At 41.6% G+C, this 24023-nt stretch overlaps 1 protein-coding gene across 1 annotated transcript in view; it reads right to left on the bottom strand.

The window, feature by feature from the left end:
* The window catches only part of Muc16 (mucin 16, cell surface associated), a 197758-nt gene that overhangs the window by 66757 nt on the left and 106978 nt on the right, over nucleotides 1-24023 (bottom strand). Inside the window, 12 exon segments of the mRNA XM_037208222.1 lie at nucleotides 9591-9626; nucleotides 10038-10210; nucleotides 11176-11243; nucleotides 11345-11469; nucleotides 13858-13893; nucleotides 14392-14430; nucleotides 14830-15002; nucleotides 19328-19395; nucleotides 19987-20111; nucleotides 20922-20957; nucleotides 21078-21250; nucleotides 22993-23060. Coding sequence (XP_037064117.1) covers nucleotides 9591-9626; nucleotides 10038-10210; nucleotides 11176-11243; nucleotides 11345-11469; nucleotides 13858-13893; nucleotides 14392-14430; nucleotides 14830-15002; nucleotides 19328-19395; nucleotides 19987-20111; nucleotides 20922-20957; nucleotides 21078-21250; nucleotides 22993-23060 — 1120 coding nt within the window.

Genomic DNA, 24023 nt, shown 5'->3' with positions numbered 1-24023 from the left:
TCAATTGTATATAGGAGGCCTACGGATTTTTTCGAGTTAATCTTGTATCCTGCTACATTGCTGAAGGAGTTTATAAGCTGCATAAGTTCCTTGGTCGAATTTTTGTGGTCACTTATGTATACTATCATGTCATCTGCAAATAGCGAAAGCTTGACGTCTTCCTTTCCAATTTGTATCCCCTTGATCTCCTTATGTTGTCTTATTGCTCTGGCTAGAATTTCAAGTACTATATTGAATAAGTATGGGGAGAGTGGACAGCCTTGCCCTGTTCCTGATTTTCATGGAATTGCTTTGAGTTTCTCTCCATTTACTTTGATGTTGGCTGTTGGCTTGCTGTAAATTGCCTTTATTATGTTTAGGTATGTTCCCTGTATTCCTGATCTCTCCAAGACCTTTATCATGAAGGAATGTTGGATTTTGTCAAATGCCTTTTCAGCATCTAGTGAGATGATCATGTGGTTTTTTCTAAATTTTATTATATATACAGTGTTCTGCCTGCATGCCAGAAGAGGGCACCAGATCCCATTACAGATGGTTGTGAGCCACCATGTGGTTGCTGGGAATTGAACTCAGGACCTCTGGAAGAAGAGCCAGGACTCTTAACCTCTGAGCCATCTCTCCATCCCGATCATGTGGTTTTTTTCTTTCAGTTTTTTTATATGGTGTATTACATCAACAGACTTTCGTATGTTGAGCCACCCTTGCTTCCCTGGGATGAAGCCTACTTGATCATGGTGGATAATTGTTTTGATGTGTTCTTGGAGTCTGTTTGCCAGTATTTTATTGAGTATTTTTTTTTTCACCAATGTTCATGAGGGAGGTTGGGCTGTAGTTCTCTTTATTTGTTGCATCTTTTGGCTTGGGAATCAGGGTAATTGTAGCCTCATAGAAGGAATTTGGTAATGTTCCTTCTGTTTCTATTGTGTGGAACAATTTAAAGAGTATTGGTAGTATGTACTCACTCATAAGTGGATACTAAATGTGAGGGAAGGGATGGCCAGACTGCAACCCACAACTCCAGAGAAGCTAGCTAACAGGGAAAGACCCTAGGAAGGATACATGAATGACCCTGTGAAGGAGAAGTGGATGAGACCTACATGAGTGGACTGGATGTAGGGAGGTGGCAGAGGGTGAGGAATGAGGGATGAGAACATAGGGAAATGGGAGGGTCAAGCTGGAACAGGGACAGAGTGGGAGGGCAGGGAGGAAGATATCATGATAGATGAAGACATAATGGGAATAGGAAGAGGCAGGGTGCTGGGGAGGCTCTTAGGAATCCACAAGGATGACCCCATCTTAGTCTGCTGGCAGTGGTCCAGAGGGTGCCTGGAACAGTCTACTCTAGTGACGAGCCTAGCAAATAACCTAGCTGTCATCATACAGCCTTTGTCCAGTGACTGATGGAGGCAGATACAGAGATCCACGGCCAGGCACCAGGCTGAGCTCCAGGAATCCAATTGATGAGAGAGAGGAGAGATACTGCAGGCAAGGGACGTTGGGATCATGATGGGAGGATATGCAGAGATGACCAGCCACACAAGTGGAAGTCCATGAACTGTGGACTGGTAGCTGTGGAGTCTCCTATGGTACTGGACTAGGCCCTCTGGATATGGAAGACAGTTGTTTGGCTCAAACTGTTTGGGGGGCACCCAGGCAGGGGGATCAGGATCTGCTCCTGGTCTACGGGCAGGCTTCTGGAACCTGGTGCCTGTGGTGTGACACCTTGCACAGCCTTGGTGCAGTGGGAAGGGGCTTGGACCTGCCTAGGATCAGTGTGCTGGGCTCTGCTGACTCCCCATGGGAGACCTCAATTTGGGGGATGTGGGGATGTGGGGTGGCTTGGGAAAGAGGGCTGGGTGTAGGAGGAGGGAGGAGGGGGGATCTTTGGATAGTATGTGGAGTGAGTAGAAAATTTCTTAATAAAGAAAAATGAAAGAAAAAAGAAGTAGGAAACAGCAGGATACAGCTAGTAAATATTCAAATCTGGGTAAGGCCAGGCATGGAGTAATATTAAGATTATTAATTTTCATCTCTATTAAGTAATGACTGCATGGGTAGCAATAATAACATTATCATGCTGGTTTTCTCTCATGCTGTAAGACTTTACTACAATAAAAATAGTGTTATCAGGAAAAAAAGAGTATTGGTTTATCTTTTATTTGAAGATCTGGTAGAATTCTGCACTGAAACCATCTGGTCCTTGGGCTTTTTTTGGCTGGGAGACTTTTAATGACTGATTCTATTTCTTTAGGGGTTATTGGACTATTTAAATAGTTTATCTGGTCTTGATTTAACTTAGGTATGTGGTATCTATCCAGAAAATTATCCATTTCTTTTAGATTTTCCAGTTTTGTGGAATAGAGGTTTTTGAAGTATGACCTGATGATTTTCTGGATTTCCTCGGTGTTAGTTGTTATGTCTCCCTTTTCATTTCTGATTTTGCTACTTTGGATGCTCTCTCTCTCTCTGACTTTTGGTTAGTTTGGATAAGGGCTTTTCTATCTTGTTGATTTTCTAAAAAAAAACAACTCTTTGTTTCATTAATTCTTTGTATTATTCTCTTTGTTTCTATTTTATTGATTTCAGCTCTCAATTTGATTTTTTCCTGGTGTCTATTCCTCCTGGGCGACTTTGCTTCTTCTTGTTCTAGAGCTTTCAGGTGTGCTGTTAAGTCACTAGTGTGAGATTTCTCCAACTTCTTTATGTGGGCATTTAGTGCTATGAATTTCCCTCTTAGCACAGCTTTTATAGTTCCCATAAGTTTGGGTATGTGGTATAATCATTTTTATTGATCTCTAGGAAGTCTTTAATTTCTTTCTTTATTTCTTCCTTAACCCATTGGTGATTCAGTTGAGCATTACTCAGTTTCCATGAGATTGTAGGTTTTCTGTAGTTTTTGTTGTTGTTGAAATCTAACTTTAAACCATGGTGGTCTGATAGAACACAGGAGGTTATTCCAATTTTTTTGTATCTGTTGAGGTTTGCTTTGTGGCCAAGTATGTGGTTGATTTTAGAGAAGGTTCCATGGGGTGCTGAGAAGAAGGTATATTCTTTTTTGTTAGGATGGAATGTTCTGTAGATATCGATTAAGTCCATTTGAGTCATAACATCAGTTAAATCCTTTATTTCTCTGTTAAATTTCGATTTGGGATATCTGTCCAGTGGTGTAAGTGGGGTGTTGAAGTCTCCCATTATTAATGTGTGGGGTTTTATATGTGATTTAGGCTTTAGTAATGTTTCTTTTACATATGTGTGTGCCCTAGTTTGGGGGCATAAATGTTCAGAATTGAAACTTCATCTTGGTGGATCGTTCCTGTGATTAGTATGTAATGCCCTTCTTGATCTCTTTTGAAGTTTGAAGTCTTTTTTGCTGGACATTAGGATGGCTACACCAGCTTGCTTCTTAAGACCATTTGATTGGAAAGACTTTTCCCAGCCTTTTATTTTTAGGTAGTGTCTATCTTTGAATTTGAGGTGTGTTTCTTGTATGCAACAGAAAGATGAGTCCTGCTTTCATATCCATTCTGTTAGCCTGTGTCTTTTTATAGGTGAATTAAGTCCATTGGTATTACGGGATATTAATGACCAGTGATTATTCATTCCTGTTACATTTTGGTGGTAGTGTGTGTGTACTTCTCTTCTTTGGGGTTTAATGCTATGGTATTATCTATTGGTATGTTTTCATGGGTATATCTGACTTCCTTAGTTTGGAATTTTCCTTCTAGTGCTTTCTGTAGGGCTGGGTTTGTGGATAAGTATTATTTAAATCTGGCTTTATCTTGGAATGTCTTGTTCACTCTGTCTATGATGATTGAAAGTTTTGCTGGGTATATTAGTCTAGGCTGGCATCCATGGTCTCTTAGTATCTGCATTACATCTGTCCAGGTCCTTCTGGCTCTTAAAGTCTCCATTGAGAAATCAGGTATTATTCTGATGGGTTTGGCTTTATAAGTCACTTGGCCTTTTTTCTTTGCTGCTCTTAATAGTCTTTCTTTATTCTGTATGTCTAGTTGTTTAATTATTATGTGGTGAGGGGACTTTTTTTGGGGTCTAGTCTGTTTGGTGTTCTATAAGCTTCTTGTATCTTCATAGGCATTTCCTTCTTTAAGTTGGGAAAGTTTTCTTCTATGATCTTGTTGAATATATTTTGTGCCTTTGAGTTGGTATTCTTCTTCCTCTATCCCTATTATTCTTAGGTTTGGTCTTTTCATGGTGTCTCAGATTTCTTGGATATTTTGTGTTATGATTTTTTTTGCATTGGTATTTTCTTTGACTGATGAATCCATTTCCTCTATTGTATCCTCTACACCAGAGATTCTCTCTTCCATCTCTTGTATTCTGTTGGTTATGCTTGCATCTGTGTTTCCTGTTTGTTTACTCAGATTTTCTACTTCCAGCATTCCCTCTGTTTGTGTCTTCTTCATTGTTTCTATTTCCCCTTTCAGGTCTTGAACTGTTTCCCTCACCTGTTTCATTGCTTTTTTCATGGGTTTCTTTAAGGGATTTATTGTTTTCACCTGCTTTTTTATTTGTCTTTTCCTCTAGTTCTTTATAGATTTCTTCCCATTTGTTGTTTGACTTTTTCTCATTTTCTTTATTGATTTCCTCCACTTTTTTGTTTATCTTTTCCTCAATTTCATTTTTGATTTTTTTCTTGAAAGGCCTCTAGCATCTTCATGATTCTATTCTTAAGGTTGCTTTCTTCTGCTTCTTCCACCTTGTGATGTTTAGGTCTTGCTGTTGGAGGAGGGCTAGGTTCTGGTGATGCTGTATTGCTCTTTATGTTGTTGTATGTGCTTTTGCCTTGACGTCTGCCTGTCTCCTCATCTAATAGGTATTAGAGGTGCCTGTGTCTGAGTGAGTTGTTGTTGGTCCACTCTGTGTTTGTTGTGTCTGTGTCTCAGGGGGCCCTTCTGGGTCTAATCTTAGCTCTTGGTCTGATTGGAGCAGGCAGTTTCTTTGTCTCAGTGAGCTGCTCTTGGGTCAACCCACTCTAGTTGATTCTGTGACTCACAGATTTGTTCTTGGTCTTATCAGGGCCCTTGGTCCAGTCAGAGCTGACAGATTTGGTGTTTCAGGAAGCCTCTCTTGGTCTAATGAGAGGTGGCAGATTCTACTTCTCAGAAAGCCACTCTTGGTCTAATCAGGGCTGGCAGATTCCCTGTCTCATGAGTTTACTCTTGGTCCAATAATGGCTCTTTGTCCAATGAGAGCTTTCTCTTTCCCTGGGCTGGATGGGAGTTCTCTGGGTTGGATGAGAGCTCTCTGGGCCAGATGGGAGCTCTGGGCCAGATGGGAGCTGGGGGCTGGTCTCCAAGTCTCAGGAAGTGGAGGGGGTCTTGGGCGGATGGGTGTGGGGGCAGGGAATGTAGATTGCAGGGTCTGCTCGGGGGTCTTGGAGGAGGGGAACCTTCTTGGGGAGCCCTGCCCGCTGGCAGGCAACTGGAGCTGAGTTGGTCGGGTCTTCCCCTGGAGGGCTGGGGCCGAGGGATGGGATCTAGTGGCAGGCCTCCCTCGGTATGAACCCAGTTGCTCACCTCTGGTCCAGATGGGAGCTCTCACTTTTGTCTATTTCTTATATTTTGGAAATTTGCTAGGAATTATAGTAACAAATGCCTTGAGTTGTAGGTAAATTACCATTATTTCAATGATAATTGAGTGTAATTTATTCCTTTACATGGTATAATCTTTATTCAGTATAATGCCAGTGTTCACAGGTAAAATATCCCCTTTCATGAATTCTTTAAGTTTATATCAGCTTCCTGAAACATGAATTTTAATATATTTTTTTTAAATCACAGCCTTCTCATTCTAATGTCTTTTAAACATATTTTCATTTGTTTACTTTGTTTAATATCTGTTTTGAAGATGGGAAATTTTTTACTTTTTTGGTTTCTACATACTGATTGTTAAACTCACTGGTGCCTAAATGAGTTAAGTCTAATGAGTGTTCAAAAGCTGATAGGGTAATTTAAGAAGACTTTCAGTCTCCCAGCTGCAGACCTGGCCAACCCCAGAAAATTACAGTGTTGTTAATTCTGTGCTGTGGACATCTTTTAATCAACCCAAACCAGATATATTAAGTGAAAAAATTGAGTATGGTTCTTTTTTTTTTTGGTTTTTCGAGAAAGGGTTTCTCTGTGTAGCTTTGCTTTCTGGACTCATTGGTAGCAGGTGCTGAATAAGAGATCGCTCTTGTGATGTGGATTAAAGGCGTGCGCCACCACCGCGCGGCCGAGTATGGTTCTTTAAGAGAAGTTGTTACTTCTTTCTGACAGATCTCCTGGATTTTTTTAAATAAATATTTTTATTTTATAATTAATTTAATTTTACATATCAGCCATGGATTCCTCTGTCCTCCCTCCTCCCACCCACAGCCTTCCCCCCATCCACTCCCATTCCCACCATCTCCTAGGCAAGGTCTCCCCTGGGGATTCAGCCCAGCCTGGTAGATTCAGTTGAGGCAGGTCCAGTCCCCTCCTCCCTACACTAAGGCTGAGCAAAGTGTCTCAATATAGGCCCTAGGTTCAAAAAAGCCAGCTCATGCACCAAGGACAGGTCCCAGTCCCACTGTCTGGGGGCCTCCTAAACAGTTCAAGCTCATCAATTGTCTCATTTATCTAGAGGGCCTGATCCAGTCCCATGGGGGCTCCTCAGCTATTGGTTCACAGTTCATGTTTTTCCACTAGTTTGGCTATTTGTCCCTGTGCTTTTTCCAATCATGGTCTCAACATCTCTTGCTCATATAATCCCTCCTCTCTCGTGCCAGTTGGATTCCTGCAGCTCCATCTGGGGTTTGGCCATGGATCTCTGCATCTGCTTCCACCAGTCACTGATGAGAGTTCTATCATGACTCTTAGGGTGTTCGGCCATCTGATCACCAGAGTAGGTCAGCTCAGGCACTCTCTCAACCATTGCCAGTAGTCTATAATGGAGGTATCTTTGTGGATTTCTGGGGACCTCTCTAGCACTCTGCTTCTTCCTATTCCCATGGGGTCTTCATTTATCATGGTGTCTCTTTTCTTGTTCTCCCACTCTGTTCCTCAACATAAATCCAGTTACTATAAACCTGATAGAAGAGAAAGTATGAAGCAGTCTTGAATGCATTGGCACCAGAGATCACTTCCTAAATATAATACCAGTAGCACAGACACTGAAAGAAACAATTAATCAATGGGACCTCTTGGAACTGAGAAGCTTTTGTAGAGCAAAGGACACAGTCAACAAGACAAAGTGACAGCCTACAGAATGGGAAAAGCTCTTCACCAACCCCACATCTGTCAGAGGGCTGATATCCATAATATATAAAGAACTCAAGAAATTAGACATCAAAATACCCAACAGTCCAATTAAGAAATGAGCTACAGACCTAAATAGAGAAGTCTCAACAGAGGAAGTTCAAATGGCTGAAAGACATTTAAAGAATTGTTCAACGTCCCTAATTATCAGGTAAATGCAAATCAAAATGACTCTGAGATACCACCTTATCCCTGTCAGAATGGCTAAGATCAAAAACACTGAAGACAGATTATGCTGGAGAGGATATGGAGCAAGGGGAACTCTCCTCCACTGCTGGTGGGAATGCAAACTTGTACAGCCACTTTGGAAATCAATATGGTGCTTTCTTAGAAAATTGGGAATCAACCTCCCTCAAGACCCAGCTATACCACTTTTGGGCATATACCCAAGGAATGCTCAATCATACCACAAGGGCACATGCTCGACTATGTGCATAGCAGCATTGTTTGTATTAGCCAGCACCTGGAAACAACCTAGATGCCCTTCAACTGAAAAATGGATAAATAAAATGTGGTACATATACACAATGGAGTACTACTCAGCAGAGAAAACAATGACATCATGAGGTTTGCAGGCAAATAGATAGAACTAGAAAATATCATCCTGAGTGAAGTAACCCAGACTCAGAAAGACAAACGTGGTATATACTCACTCATAAGTGGATACTAGGTGTAAAACAAAGGATGACTAGACTACAACTCACAACTCCAGGGAGGCTACCTAGTAAAGAGGACCCTAAGAAAGACACAGGGATCCCCCAACAACAGAGAAATGGATCAGATCTACATGAACAAAGTTGGAGTGAGGGGGGTTAATGAAGGGCAAGAGTCAGGGGGAAGCGAGCTTATGGGAGCGGGAGGTCCCAGCTGGATCTCCTGGATTCTTAAGAGCAACTTATACTGGCAAATTTTGTTGGGAATGCAGTCTCAAATGTACATGCAGATTTATGCAAGTTCAGTGTGCACGCACATGTGCACATGCACACACACACACACACACACACACACACACACACACACACACACAGGTGGGGGTGGGGAGGCAGACCAAAATAGAGACAGAGACAGAGAAATACACAGAAAGACAGGGAAACAGAGAGGGTCAGTTTACTCCTACAAGAATAGCAATCCACAAATTTTATTTTCTTGTGCCGAGTATTTTCATAGGAAATATAAACTTACTTCTTTCTTTCCTACACTTCCTCTCTGCCCCTTTCCCTTCCATTTCTCCATCTTCTCCTCCCTTCCCTCTGTTCCACCTCCTTCCTCTTTCTTTTCCCTGTCTCCTATCCTTCCAGCCCTCCTCCATCTCTCCCTGTTCCTCCCCAACCTCTTTGTCTCCTTCTTCTTTTCTCCCTTTATTCTACTATCAGTACCAGTATAAAAGATGGAAAGAGAGAGAAAGAGAGAGAAGAGAAAAATGTGAAAAAGAAAAACAAAATTAAACCATCTCAATCAACTAGAAGTCACCCAATAACTTATTCAGCAAGAGCTTTAGGAGCAATCAAATAAGAATGATACAATGCACAGTTGCAAATAACCAAGTACTTTCCTAGCTTTGTTCAGAATTTGTCTGTAATTGCTTCCCCATTGTCTTTCTTTAGAAGACCTGATCCATCTTTGATTTGATTTTTCTCACTTCACAAATTATTACTTGCTCAAATAAATTCTTTAAAAGAAAAAATGTTATTGTGCCTTAATTTATTTCTTAAGGACAACAACGTCAGGTTTGTGAAAGAACTAAAATGGAACCCATGCAAGTGTCAGTGAGATAGGAGATGGTGTGTGGGTCTGAGTCTTCCTCACACAAGGAGCCAGGTGAGGAGGGTGTTGTTTCTCTCACTGAGGTATTGGGGGATGCTGGTGATGGTGAAGTTGTGAGTGATGAGTGCCACCATTGAACCACTGACTAAGGAGCAGATGAAGAGAGAAGCTCCCAGCCTGGAACAAAGCAGTGAGCACAGCTATTCCCAGACATAACCATGGGATACTGTGAGACTAACAGAATCTAAAACAGAGGATATTCTATAACTCTGAAGTTATTAAGACCTTCCTTTCTTCATTCTTTCAAGTAACATTTATTGTGTATGTATGCAAGGTTCTTCAATAGCCTCTATAGGTCCAAAGATTAACAGACAACAGTCTTTCAATCTTTTGGCCAGGGAAGTGAAAGCTAGCAGGAGATGACTATAAAATCCAACAATGATTGAAAAACTCTTTGGAAAAAGCACTATTTTTGGGATCCCTGAAATTGGAGGCAGAACCTAGGCAATGACAGCCAGAAATACTCACTGGTGGTTGCTGGGGCTGCAGCTCCAAAATGGTAACCTGCACAGAAAGAAAATATGAGGGACTTGTGGATGAATATCAAGGATCAAGGCAAAAGGAGAATGTGGAGTCTTTGGGGGTAAAAGCAGAGGCAAAGGCTTTACCCTTGCTCTGAGCCAAACAACTGAGATGTGACTCTGAAAAGTGAAACTGGAATGCTAATGGGACCAAGATCCCTATTCATTCAAAGCAAGCATTCTACCTAGTTCCCCATGGTGTTTTTGAGTCATCACAATAAAGAGAGAGCACAGACACAAAAGGAAGGAAAATCATTCTAGAAAGAGGGCTGAATTGCTCAGTACTTCAGCAAAACCTAAGAATCTAAGTAACAGAGAGAGAGGGGGGGGGAGGGAGAGGGAGAGGGAGAGGGAGAGAAAAGAGAGATATCATGGCTTTAATGTGGGATCTCACCACTGATGTAGAGACTGTTCTGGTCCAGGGTGTAGGGGCCCAGACGGGTGATGCCATGGGTCTCATGACTCAACTCCCAAAATAGCTGATCTCGGTCTAACCCAGGTCTCATGGTGTCAGAGTGGAAGGTACAGATTATGTCCACTCCTGTGGCTGCTCCATAGTTGTCAGACCTAGAAGGAAGACATGAGAGATTGAAACACTGAGGTTGTTCTTGAGCACTCGGGACATTGAAAGCAGGGGGCAGAAGGAAGAAGGCTGAAGATCATGAAGGGGGTGGTAATAAAGTTTAAAAGTGGGTCTCTCTTGTCTCCTCTGAGTCTTTGGACATTGAGGATCAGAAATCAAGCAAGCAACACTGAGTATGTGGGCAGCTTCGAGGATTCTGCTTTCTCACATTGGTGAATCAGGGTCTCTCTGTTTTCTGAAGAACTGCACACTCCAGGCAAACTGGCTGGGACATTCCTCTCTGTCTCCCACCTCATTGTACGAGTATTAGGATTACTAATGCATGCCACCAAATCTGGCATTTTATGTTGATTCTGGGAATTAAACTCATCATCAAGCTTGCCTTGCAAATGCTTTTACCCACTAAGCCATCTTGCCAGCCCAGCATCCTGTACTATTTTTCATTTTATTTGTTATTGTTCATTCATTGGAACCTTAGGGTTTCTAGTTAGGTTAAGCTGACTGACTTATTTCATCTGCCTGTTTCTTCCAGGAGTGAGTTCTCTCCAATTGTTGAATCAGGGTTTTTCTTTCTGCCAGTGCTGGCATTACAAATGTTTGCCACCACACCTACCTTTTTTATGTGGACTCTAGGGGTTGTGTTCACTTTTTCATGCTTCTGTGGGAAGCATTGTACCGAATGACCCATCTCTTTAGAACTTCATAAAATATTTTGTTTATACTGTATACAGGAAATCCAGTTTTTCTAAGAGACTCTCATTTTAAGTAGAATAACACTTGAATTTTCTACATTAAACAACTATTAGTAAGTTACTAATAACTCAATCTACACACTATCTGGGAAAGAAGAAAGTGTTAGAGTGTCAGGGTGGATGGTAAAACGGGATGTTAGAAGTACATGATCTCTGCTGGCTGTTCCACAACAGACCACTCCATCTGGAGGTCTTACCTGAGTGAAGACAATCTGCATCCAGAATAGTGTGGGGCAATGCTGGTCTTATTGAGCAAGGTCTCAAGCTGATGGAAAAATAAATAAATAAAAAGAGTTAGCAAAAAATATAGATGAGGCTTTGCCAGGGATTTGTAAGGTAGTTGGTGGGTTTCTTTGAAGGACTCACCCAATAATGTAAGACCCGCTTAGTGGAGTTGAACTTCAAGGAACCTGGATTTCCCATCTCCTCTGTATAGTGCAAGTTGGTGATGGTGAAGTTGAGAGTTATGGGTACCATGACAGTACCATTGTCTGTAGCAGTGGAGAAAATAGGGACATGGTAATGACCAAGGCTGCTTCTATTTCTAAGTGACATTATTGGTCTAGTAGATTTTGAAGCAGGACACATTTCAGACCTGCTAAAACATTAGAATTGGAACTTTTCTTTGTGTGTGAAAGGTTCTGTGATAAATACTTTAGGCCCAAAGATGAACAGGGAGTCATCATCTAATGTATAAACCAGGGAAGTTACCAAACTATTATACTACAGGAGAAGCTTGTTGTGATATATTATGTCCCCCAATATATTGTGCATTCTAATAAACTTATCTGGGGTCAGAGGACAGAACAGCCACTAGATAAACACAGAGGCTAGAAAATGGTGGCACACATGCCTTTAATCCTATCACTTGGGAGGCAGAGATCCATCCTGATCTCTGTGAGTTCAAAGCCACACTGGAAACAGCAAGGCATGTGACACACACCTTTAATCCCAGGAAGTGATGGCAGAAAGTAGAAAAGCACACAAAGCATGAAAACCAGGAACTAGAGCTGGTTAAGCTTTTAAGCTGTTAGCAGCAGTTCATCTGAGATCCATTTGGATGAGGACTCAGAGGCTTCCAGTCTAAGGAAATAGGATCAGCTGAGGAATTGGCAAGGTGAGGAAGCTGTGGCTTGTTCTGCTTCTTTGATCTTGCAGTGTTCACCCCAATACGCCTCTCCAGGTTTGTCTTTTTATTAATAAGAACTTTTAAGATTCGTGTTACAGAAGCTAGTGGAAGGGCAGGTAGGAAAATCATGAGAGTGACCCAACCAATGACTAACAAAAACTCTTTGGAGAAAGCATTATTTCATATGTGACAAAAAGCACAGCCAAGAGTTACTAGAATTTAACCAATAAGGAAAATACCCCAGGCATCCTGGATAAGGGCATGCAGGAGAAGAGAGCCTGGTAAATTAAAGGAACTTAAAATTACTTTACTATGGCCAGAGGGAATTACAGGTGTGAGATTTGCCAGACCCTCTGTCTGAGCTTATTCCAGAGAGGCAATGGTTAAGTAGCACAAAGCTTTGGGTGTGACTAAGAACAAATGGAATCACTCAAATATTTTTTATAAGAAAGTAATTCTATAGATACAAACACATCATAAAGAATGCTATAGCTGCTGTGTGGAAGACATTAGGAAGCCAGAATAGAGGCTGCTACAGTCTTTCTAGGAAAAATAATGCCGGTTTTAATAAAGTCTAAATGGTGTAGCTACAGAGAAAGAAGAGGCTTGGGAGTGCTTCCAAAGGGACAAGAGATGAGATGACAGTTGGATGTGGGAAGTGAACAAGAGGAGGGGTGAAGGTTGGCACTCTGTCTCTGCCCTTGGTAATTATGAGAAGAACGTTTGGAGGACAACTGTATCTTTAGGATGAGTGACTGAGATGGTCCCTGTTTATGGTCAATTTGAAAGACACTAGTGTCACCTGGGAGACAGGCTCAGCATACTTGTGGGAGATTATCTTGATTATATAAATTGATACGTGAAAACACATTATAACTTTGAACAAGATCTTTCCATAGGTGAGGCACCCTGTCATGTATAAAATGGAGAAAGAGCACTGGAGCACTAATATATATTCATGATTCTGTTCTCCAATTGTGAATGTGATGTGACCAACTGTTTCACGCTCCTGCCACTTTAACTCTATGATGGACTGACTATACCTTAAACAGATAAAAATAAGGCCTTCCTCCCTTCCTTGAGATGCTTTGATCAGAAAACTTTATCACAGTAACAGAAAAAAAATGTAAGTTGATGGTCAAAGAGACCTGAATGATATCTAGAAAGTGTGTAGTCCAATGCTCTGAAACTCCTTTGTGGTACTGATTGGGATCAGAATTTGGATCCTGAGTAACTAGATTGAATAACAGAAAACAAAGTCTTCACTGCAAAGGTAAATGGACATTGAGAGATGAAATGATTTGCTTGCCTTATTGGTACCAATAAGAGCATGTATCCCTCCTACCTGTGGAATTGGTTGTAGGGGATGGAGCAAGAGAGGAAGCTGGAAAGGATGTGGTAGTCATAGGTGTTGAGACAAAACAAAAACAAAAACAAAAACCTAAGATGAGGAATGAAATACAAATTGTGACATATCTTTAAGGAATGGCAGTAGCCTGGATGACTATATCCAAGAATCTGTGTTTTGTTTTATGACATCTATTGTTTGAAATTTGCATCACCCTTGGGTTGTGTGCTTTGGGGAAGGGTGGGTGATTCTTATTCTCTGTATCTTAGACTATATTTCTATGAACCTTTTGAACTCCTGCTCATTTAAAGTGGATAATAGAAGAAAGGTTGGCTCATCCAGCATCTCATATTTGCAGAGAAGGGAGGTGGCTAGGGACATGTAGAGGTCTGAAATACTCACTGTTAAGGATGGTATCTGAGGCTGGATGGGTATAACCTGTAGAGACACAAAAAAGGTGATGAGGAAAGAGAAAAACTGTCAACAAAAAGGCAACTTTGGGCATGAACTAAGCTCTCTGCCACAGGGCATCTTAAATTACTCGAGTTTCTAAATCTGTCTTAAGAAAAATGTTATTTCCCATTTTACTTCAGACTGTGTTTGTAGCATACCTTTAGCCATGGAGCTCACCCAGGGAGGAAAAAGAAATCAACATTCAAACATGACCTTTTATGTTGAAGTAGGAGCTCCCAGTGTAAAAGCTAGGGAGAAAGCACCCTAAGGGGCTGGTTGTGAACTCCACTCTTCTGTATTTTCCAGAGAGGAAGAGCCTATATCTGGGACAACAGCAGGGAATAGATCTTAGCGCACTCAAGGCTAGACAGAGGGTGAGGGTGAGGTGTAGACAGTAGGTTCATGGATTCCTCCATTTCTAATGTCTGGGTTGTGTATGGTAGAAAATTTCGAACTTTAGTGACATCTGAAACCTCATCATACTCACTGCTGGGGTAGTAACTAAGCTCTGGTGGGTATAAGCTGCACAAATGGAGGAGTGAAGGTCTAGGGGTCAGATAGAAAGGAGATAAGAAGTACATGTGGCTTGCTGAGCAGCAATACAGGTGAGCGGCCTGTGATGCTTGGCTGTCAGGTTGATGGGATTTGGAACAACCTATGAGATTACACATGGGTGTGTCTGTCACAGCATTTCCAGAGGAGTTTAATTAAACAGGGAAGACGCCTACTGAATGTGGGTAGTACCATTTCATGGCTTTAGGCCCTGGAGTAAATAAAAAGGAGAAAGTAAAGTGAGAGCCAGCATTCCTATCTCTCTGCCCATGTCAAACCCTGAGCCAAAATTTACCTTCCTTTCCTTAAGTTGTGTTTGTTAGGTGTGTTTTCTCAGCAGAAGAAAAATGGCGAATACTCATCTCTCACCATTAACATAGAGACTGTCCTGATCCAGATTGTAGGGGCCCAGCTGAGTGACACCATAGGTCAGCTTGCTCAGCTCCAAGTACAATTGCTCTCTGGCCAGGCCCTGACCTATGTGGTCAGGGTGATAGGTGCAAACTGTGTCCACTCCAGTGGCTTCTCCATCCTTCCTGGGACTGGGGAGAGAGAGAATAAAAGTGATAATCATAAATGGTCTTGAGAATTACTGGAGTTGAACATAGGAAGAGGCCATCAGGAATAAGAGGTCTGGTACACAGGCAGGTGTCCAGGCTTAGCAGAGACTAAGAGATTATGAATATTCACCCCTAAACCAGACACTTTTAATATCTCCTTTTTACAATCAAGGCCTGGACAATGCTGAACAAGTAGAGGCAGAAAGAAAGTAACAACATCCTCAACAAAGAAGTTGAGGACGAGTCCTGTAAAATTCTATCTTCTGGACATGACATGGCTACTATACTCATGAACTCACAGTAGCTGTTTACTTGTACAAGAAAAGAATTAAGTCAACAAAACTTCTAGAATATATGAGGGTCTTACCCCATTCCTCTGGAACTATCAGCAGTTGATAGATGCTGGGTAAGAGAGAATCCTTTTTATATACATACTATTTTATTATTTCTTTGAGAATTTCATACATGTATACAATGTTTTTTTGTTCACATCTTCCACTCTTCCCTCAAGTTCTTCCAGATCTACCCCTCCATCTGCCTTCTTCCAATTTCATATCCTCTTTTTTCTATGCCCCACTGAGGTCAATATATGCTGCTCATATAATCATGTGTATTGGGTCATCCACTGTAATGGAAGAAAACTGACCTCCACTAGAATCCACTGATGGTCAATAGCTTCTCAACTAGGGTGGGGGGGGGCTCATTAACCCCTTACCACTCCATGCAAGAATATTAATAGGTTTGTAATAACAGCTACTGTGAGTTTGTGAGTGCCACACTCTGGTCACATCTATAAGCCTGATATCTGGCTTTGACAATTTTTCTGCCCCTTCTTCCACAATGGTCATTGAGCCTTGGGAGAAGGGAGTGTGACATAGATGGCCAATTTGTGGCTGAGCACTCCACAGACACTTATTCTCAGTGCTTCGGCCAGTTGTGAGGTTCTGCATAAACAGCCATCTACTGCATAATGAAACTTCTCTGGTGAGATCTGAGGTTGAATTCATCCATGGATATAAAGATATGGATTTAGAGGACAGTTGGATTCCATGTGTATCCATCAAAATAATAGTTGCAAGTTACCTTGGGGCCTATGAACTACCAACCATGGGCACTTGATCAGATTTACAGTACCATGCATGAGTTTCCTCCAGCAGAGACGGCCTTAAATACAACCAGAAAGTGACTGGTTACACCTTGCTGAGAACCTTTTTTTTTTTTGAGGGAATTTGCACCAGTAGGTTTCTAATGCTCCAGTGGATGACCTTTCACCCATGCACATATGAACAACACTAATAGGACTTAATAGGTTATCCAAATAAAGAAGAGGTGGAGTTGTCAGGGATATGTGTTAAGGGAAGTAAGGAGGACTTGAATGGGGTAAATGGGAGGTAGATATGATAGTTCATCATGTATAATATGATATTACATATAAATATCTCTCTGTATATTTCATCATGTACATGTACTTCCCCAAGAAGAAAGAATAAATACAAATTATTTATTTCAAAAAATCCAGACCTTGATCCTTTTTACACATTGATATCATACTTTGGGACTGTGAGAAGAGTGAAGAATACTTAAGAAATGGTAAGACTTGAACTCTAATGCTCATGGCAGGGGTAGAGAAGAGCACATGATTGAGGCAAATGAAGAATTGGGATTGAGGACTCAAGCTAGTACAGAAGACATCTTTCTTTCTAACCTGCAAAAAGATTTCAACATCCAATAGAAATACTTCCCCTTGAGCCTAGGGAAGGCAAGCAAGGAGAATGAAGAAAAAGTAGTGTAAACTTGTATAACTGTTATGGAATATTACTTTAACTATGTTAGGATGTGTTACATTTATTTATGCTGCATTTGTTTAACGATGTAAAGATGTGCTGCTCTTTCACCTTGCCTGCCTAAGGCACATGATTGATCTAATAAAAAGTTGAATGGCAAATAGCTAGGCAGTAAAAGGATAGGTAAGGCTGGAAGGAGAGAGAATATGTCAGAGGGAGAGTCTAGGCTTGGGGGGAGGAGAGAACAAGGAAGAAAGAAGGACCAGGCAGCTAGGCAGCCACCAGGCAGCCGGACACAGAGTAGGAAATACAGAATGAAAGAAAGGTAAAAATCCCCATGGCAAAATGTAGATAAAGAGAAACAGGTTAAAATGAGTTATAAGAGCCAACTGTGACAAGCATAAGGTAAGGCCAAGCACTCATAACTAATAATAAGTTTTCGTGTCATGATTTGGGAGCTTGTTGGTGGCCCACAACAACATCTGCTACATATAACCACTATAGAAATCAGTGTAAAAGGGCTTCTCAAAAAGTTAAAATAAAACTTCCACATGACCAAGCATCACAACTCCTGAACATATAGCTAAATGACTCTCTATCCTGCCATAGAGATGCTCATTCATGTGTATTACTTCTCTATTTACAACAGCAAGGAAATGGACTAACCTGGATGTCCACAAACAAATGAATAAATAATGAAAGTGTGGTAACTATTTTCAATGAAAGTTTATCCATCAATAAAGAAAAATAAAATTTGAATGCAAATATATGAGATTGGAAAATATTACATTAAGTAATACGACATAAGCTCAGAAATACATGCATATGTTCTGTCTCAAATTTCTGATCCTAGCATCTAATTTTTATATATGCATATTTATGTAAGAGTGAGTTTGTAGAAGCCAGGGAACCATGAGAGGGTGGAGAAAGTGGCTTTAAGTGAATGGGATGAGGGGGGTAATAGGCTACATGTGATATGAAAGTGGAGGGGGAAAGAGTGGGTGTGGAAGTGTGTAAGCAAGATAGGAAGGGAGATGGGGGAGAAGAAAGGAGAAGTGTCAATCAAAACTAAGTATGTATAAAAATGCTGTAAGAAAGCCTGCTACCTTGTAAGTTTATTATTATTATTATTATTATTATTATTATTATTATTATTATTTTTGAGGCAGGGTTTCTCTGTGTACCCGTGGTTGTCCTAGAACTCACTCAGTAGACCAGGCTGACCTGGCAGGAATTAGAGGCATGCACTACCACCACTCAGCCATTTTTTTTTTTTTTTTTGTAGGGAGCTGAAGTTATTCCTCAGTGGTTGCTGAGCTTGCTAAGGACTTGCTTCAGTTGAGTTCCTAGCACACGTATCTACTCCCTGTAACTCCAGTTCCAGAGTTTCTATCACCTTCTTTTGGCCTCTACAGGCACCTGGCACTCACATGCACATCCCCACAAACAGACACACATACATATACATAATTAAAATTAATAGAAATATTTTTAATTAAAAAATATAGCTGGCCCATGAAATTCTAAGACTCTCTGGGGGCAGGATAAGAAGACCCCAGTAAAATGGGAAGCTTTGTAGGGAGATTAGAAATCAGATGAGTTCTGGAGTACACTGTCTTCTGGCCTCACTACTTCTTTGAGACAAGTTGGTGAGAAGGACAAATGTCAGCAAATTTTGAGACTGAAACTTGCATCCTCATACTATGTAGTCAGGAGACCTAGCTCATTTTTGAATATAGGTGGTGTCTGGATAGGAAAATGAAGCAACTGGTGATCTACATTTGTATTTGTTGTTTTCATATTTTGTTGTATTTATTGTTATTACTTTAACTTTTAACTAAAATATTAAAGGTACTTTACTTTATTTTGAGACAGGATTTCTCTGTGTAGTCCTGGCTGTTCTGGAACTCACTCTGTAGACCAGGCTGACCTTGAACTCACAGAGGTCCACCTGGCTCTGCCTTCTGAGTGCTGGAAATAAAGGCATGCACCACCACTGCCTGACTACTGATTTATTTTTATTTACTTATTTGAGTGTGTGTGTGTGTGTGTGTGTGTGTGTGTGTGTGCGCACACGCGCATGCGTGCGCACATGCGTGCATGTGTGACCATTGCATTATCCATCCATCTGTTGTTGGACATATGGGCTGGTTCCCTTTTCTTGCTATAATGAATAGAACAGCAATAAACATGAATGTGCAAGTTAGAGATGCATTTTTTTTAAGGGAAACCATAGAAATAGAATTGAAAGTATGGGATAATGGGTCTTCTTGTGAAAGAGAGAAAAAGGAGAGAATATGGAAAGTGTACTCAAAGTTGGTGTCTTATTTTACTGGTAGACTCTGTAAGGGCTTGGAACAGTTGCAAGGGAAAATGGTGATATCAAGAGAAACATTTTACTGGGGCCCCCTTCTGAATACCCATGTGTACTGGGCTATTGAGAGAGAGGCAGGAGGGATGTAGGTCACATTGGTGGGCCTGAGAGCACAGGGACAACTCTGGGGTGACATTCTAAGAACTTACCTGAGCAAAGTCAGTCTGCAGTCAGCATACAAAGGGCCTATGCTGGTGTTTCTGAACAAGGACTCAAGCTGTAAAAATAAAGTAGAAGGTAAGGCAATGGGATGGTGGACCAAAGGATAGGGCTTATTCTTTGGTGAAGTGATCATCCATTGGTGATCCAGAGTGTTGTTAGACATAAGTAGGACCCACATGAGATGACTAGTGGGATGAGAAGGACTGAAGTTAAGTGGGCATGGGTGAGAGTTGTGGGGCTAGAGAGAGTGTGGATATGGAGATAGGTGGAGTGGCCTGGAGTATGGCAGACATGGCTGAGCACAGTAGAAGTGACCAAAGAGGAGTGCTAGAGCTGGAGAACTGGAGCGAGACTAGAATGAGGTAGACAGAGCTGAAGATGGATATGTGGGATCATAGAGAAGGTGAGGCTGAAATGACATAGACTGATCAGAGGTATTTGGAGCTGGAGTTTGGTGGGAAGGATGCAGAAGGATGTGGGAGAAAGATAGGTGGGGCCAGAAAGAAGATAGTTCTAGAGAGAGGTGTGAGGGGATGGAGTTTGGTAGGCAGACTGTGGAAGGGTGCTAGAGAAAGGTCGATGGGAATAAAGAGGATGCAGGGCTGGAATGAAGTGAATAGGGCTGGAGAAAATTCATGGGACTTACTAGGCTCTGCAGGATCCTCTCTGTGGTGTTAAACTTCTTGGAGTCTGGGGGCTGCATGTCCTCCTCATAAAATAGGTTGGTGATGGTGAAGTTGAGGGTAAATAATAACAAAGGTGATTGTATAGCTGTTGGTGGAGAATGAGAAGAGAAGCTTTTTGGTAATCAACACAGGGAAGGCAGAGCCTGAGGACACAGTCCTGACTCTGGCAACATCTCATTGGAGACTACAGTGGTGAGTGGGTATCCTTGGCTCACTAATTTTGGGCAAGACTAGACCATCCTGTGCTTTGGGACAAGGGGAAAAATGTGGGAGATGGCTCAGTGGGCAAGACTGCTCATTCTGCAAGCATGGGGCCATGAGCTCTGTATCCATGTACACATTGAAAAAGGGGGGCATGGTGGCTTATACTTGTTATCTTAGTACTGGAGAGATGAAGACATTTTGAATTCCTGGAGTTTGATAGCTGGATAACCTAACTGGGTATGTGAACTCCTGGTTCAGTGAAAGACCTGCCACAAAAACATATGGTGAAGAATGATAGAGGGAGACATGTCAGGTCAATCATTGGCTTATATATGCATGTAAATATGTGCAAGTGCGTCAATGCAGACACATTGCATACACATACAGCTCAATACCCCCCCTCCAAGAAAGAATGAGAAGTTACAAAGTGTAGAAGGGATCTCTTCATCCAAGAGTCTCATTGTATTTCTATAAATTGTTCACTAATTTCTTCCACCCATTTATCCAACTATAATTTAGTAATGTTTCTCTGTTGTCAAAAAAATATAAAAGGATGCACTCAACGCCATGACATGGTTTCAAGAACTTCCTAGCCTGTGTACTTGACTACTTCTTTTTCTCTTTAACTAAATATATGGTCAGGGCCTCATGCTTCTCCCAACTGTACTGTGGGAGGATTTTAAATACTCACTGCTGGTGCTGGTTACTGCGATCTGGTGTGTGTAACCTACAAAGTGAAATTAAAGGAAAGAGCATAAGGATTGGTACATGGAAAGTGAATAAAGGATGTTCTTAGAGGGGGACAATATGGGCTTTGCTACAACAAAGTTAAGATGACCACACTTACCATTGACATAGAGACTATTCTGGTCCAGGGTATAGTGACCCAGTTGAGTGATGCTGTGGGTGAGCTCTTTTAGTTCTGAGTATAGTTGCTCCCTGTCCAGATCAGTGCCTGTGGAATATTGGTGGTAAGTGCAAACCATGTCTACTTTGGTAGCCTCTCCATTCTTCTTTGGCCTGGAAAGACAGATAGAGAAGACAGCAATAAGTGGATTGACTAATGAGGAATGCTGTGATTCTGGAAACATGACAGGAAATGGCTTGTGGAAATGAGATTACCAATAGAAAGGTGAGAAACTATGCATAATTGGTGGCTATTCCATCTGTTTTAGCTACTGGATGGAAGGATCCAGGAATGGAGATAATGGGGAGCATTGAGTGAGGTTCTCTGACAGCAATATGAGAAAACTGTAGAACACTTTAGAATGTTCGAGGTGCTTGTGAACAGGACCCACCAGGCTGCCTTAATTCTGTGGTGAAATGGCTCTACTTTCACTTCCTGAACCCAAGATTCAGTGGTGCCCTGTATCTTATGATCCATTATTATCATGGCAAACCAACTCTCCTCCTAAAGGGAAATCTTGTTAGATGTCTGCTGGGATCCTTCCATGGACACCTACAAGCCTATGAAGGAAGACTCCTGGGTCTCCATATGATCCTTAATCTGTCTATAGCCTGTTCAGTTTTGGCTTACCTCTCTACTTTTCACTTGCAGCTGAGTACTTCTTCCCTTTTCCAGGCTTTCTATACCTGCTTTTCTTTTTCTCTAGATTTCCTGGCCATCATATACCTGTCTTGAAGCATGAGATGCAATCTCTCATTTCCTTCTTAATTCCTATACTTCCCTAATCTCCCAATTCTTCAATATTTTCTCTTGGTTTCAGTTTCCCATCTACAAAATGGGCATAGAGATGTTATCAATTTTTTAATCTGCATAAGATCAAGCCAGTCACAACTTTAGTATGGATGGAGAGGAGCTCATAAGGGACCATTATTAGTGGGAGCACTATTGGTAGTTGATGGTGGTTAAAGTCCAAACTACTAAACCCAATGACAATAGATGGAGAAAGGAAAGAATTAAACCACATTTAAGCAGTATCAACTTACAAAACCAGCTCTAATGTTACAAAAGAAAAACTTCTAAAGAAGTTATCCACATACCCCCCCAAAACAGGCATGATCCCTAGGGTGGAGCTATTGGGAAGTGGGGGATTGTTGACACTGAGTGAGAGGTTTTTAGATCACTGTGGGGTGTGTACTCAAGGAAACTGTAGAATTCCCGCTTGTTCCTCTTCCTCAATCTTTCTTTTTGTCTGGACACGGTCAATTTAGCTCTACTGCCCCTCTACAAACCAAAAGCAATGATCCATCTGATTGTGGATAGATGTGCCTCTAAAACCTTGATCAAAATTAAACTTGTCTCTTAGGTTTGTGATGTAGCTCAGTTGGTAGTATGCTGATGTAGTGTTCATGAGACTCTGAATACCATTATTCTATCACCATAAACACTGCACTGCTCCTGGTAGTATACACCAGTAATCCCAGCACTTGAGGTGAAGACAAGAGAATCATAAGTTCAATTTCTTGCTCAGATACATACTGAATTTTTGCAAGTCTGGCTGTTTAAAAGACAACAACAATAAAAATCAATCAAACAAAAAGCATTTTCTCTTTGTAAGTTGATTGTTTCAGAGATTTTTGTTTTGTTTTGTTTAGTTTGGGTTTTGTTTTTTGTTTCTGTGACAGAAACTAATACATACTACATGGAATATTGACGTTAAGAAGAATGAGAAAGTATAGAATCTAGCCTAACCCAGAGACTGCAAAAAGACTGAGACCAAAAGGAACACCTAGTTATAGAGAAGTTTGTATAGAAACTCCACCATGCCTTCCTGGGTGGTCTTCCCTATAGGTCTCACCTGAGTGAGGTCAGTCTGCAACCAGAATACAGTAGGCCAATACTGGTGTTTTGGAACAAAGGTCTGAGCTGTGAAGAAGAGAGAGGGTTCAGTTAAATATATAGTCTGAGTAGGGAAACGGGGAAGAGGTCAAGAGAGAAGTGTGATGCTAGCAGGAGTGGGTTGGGGAAACAGTGGGTGTGGCAAGTGAGGATGTGGCTGAGACTGGATGGGTGAGAGAGACAGTGGAGGTGTAAACCAGTTAGAATCTGTAGCAAGGGTACTTATGAGTGTGAAAAAATGTGTGGATGTGGACCAGTGGCAGGGCAATAAAGGTAAGTAAGCAGAGTTTAGTGGGAAGGTTGGGCAAGTGGAAGGTAGACAGGTCTAGAGTGAGTTGGTAGGCCCTCAGGGACTGTCACAAGAAGGGAATGAGTGGGGATAAGAGAGGTGGAAAGGATACTAGTGGGTGTAAAAAGAAAAAAGTAGGAAGGTTTGGGATAGGTGGGCCCAGTACTGATGTGACATGAGAGATGTGGGCAGATACCAGAATGAAGGACAAGAGGGGAAGTAGGCAGTGTTACATGGAGGGAGGGGCTTTAGTGAATGGATTGGGAATCAAGACATTGGTATAGCTGGAGCAAGTGGGTATGACAACCATGGGTAGTACAAAGGATGTGGGTATGTTACCAATGATAAAGGCAAGAAGGTAGGCAGGATAGAGAGGGTGGGCTATAAGTTGGTGAAGCAAGAGGTGATCAACGCTGAAAAATGTGGGTCGGGTAAAGTGTAGCAAGCCAGATGTGGTAGGTACCAGTAAGTATGGCAAGATGGGGGTCTTAGTGGGGCTTTAGTGAATGGTGGGGAAAGGGAAATGAGCAAGTCTTGAATTCATGGGCAAGCAAGAAGTGGGTGTGGTAGGAGAGGGATGGGTTGGTACCAGAACAAGTGAATATTAATAGGTGTGGCAAGAGGGGGTTGTGGGTGGGAACTTAGTGAATGGATAAGGAAAACAGAAGGGAGTATGGTAGGATTGGGTAGATGGGGCAACA

Source organism: Peromyscus leucopus, chromosome 7 (assembly GCF_004664715.2).
Source record: "Peromyscus leucopus breed LL Stock chromosome 7, UCI_PerLeu_2.1, whole genome shotgun sequence".
Lineage (NCBI taxonomy): Eukaryota > Metazoa > Chordata > Mammalia > Rodentia > Cricetidae > Peromyscus > Peromyscus leucopus.
This window is presented reverse-complemented; position numbering and strand designations above follow the sequence as displayed.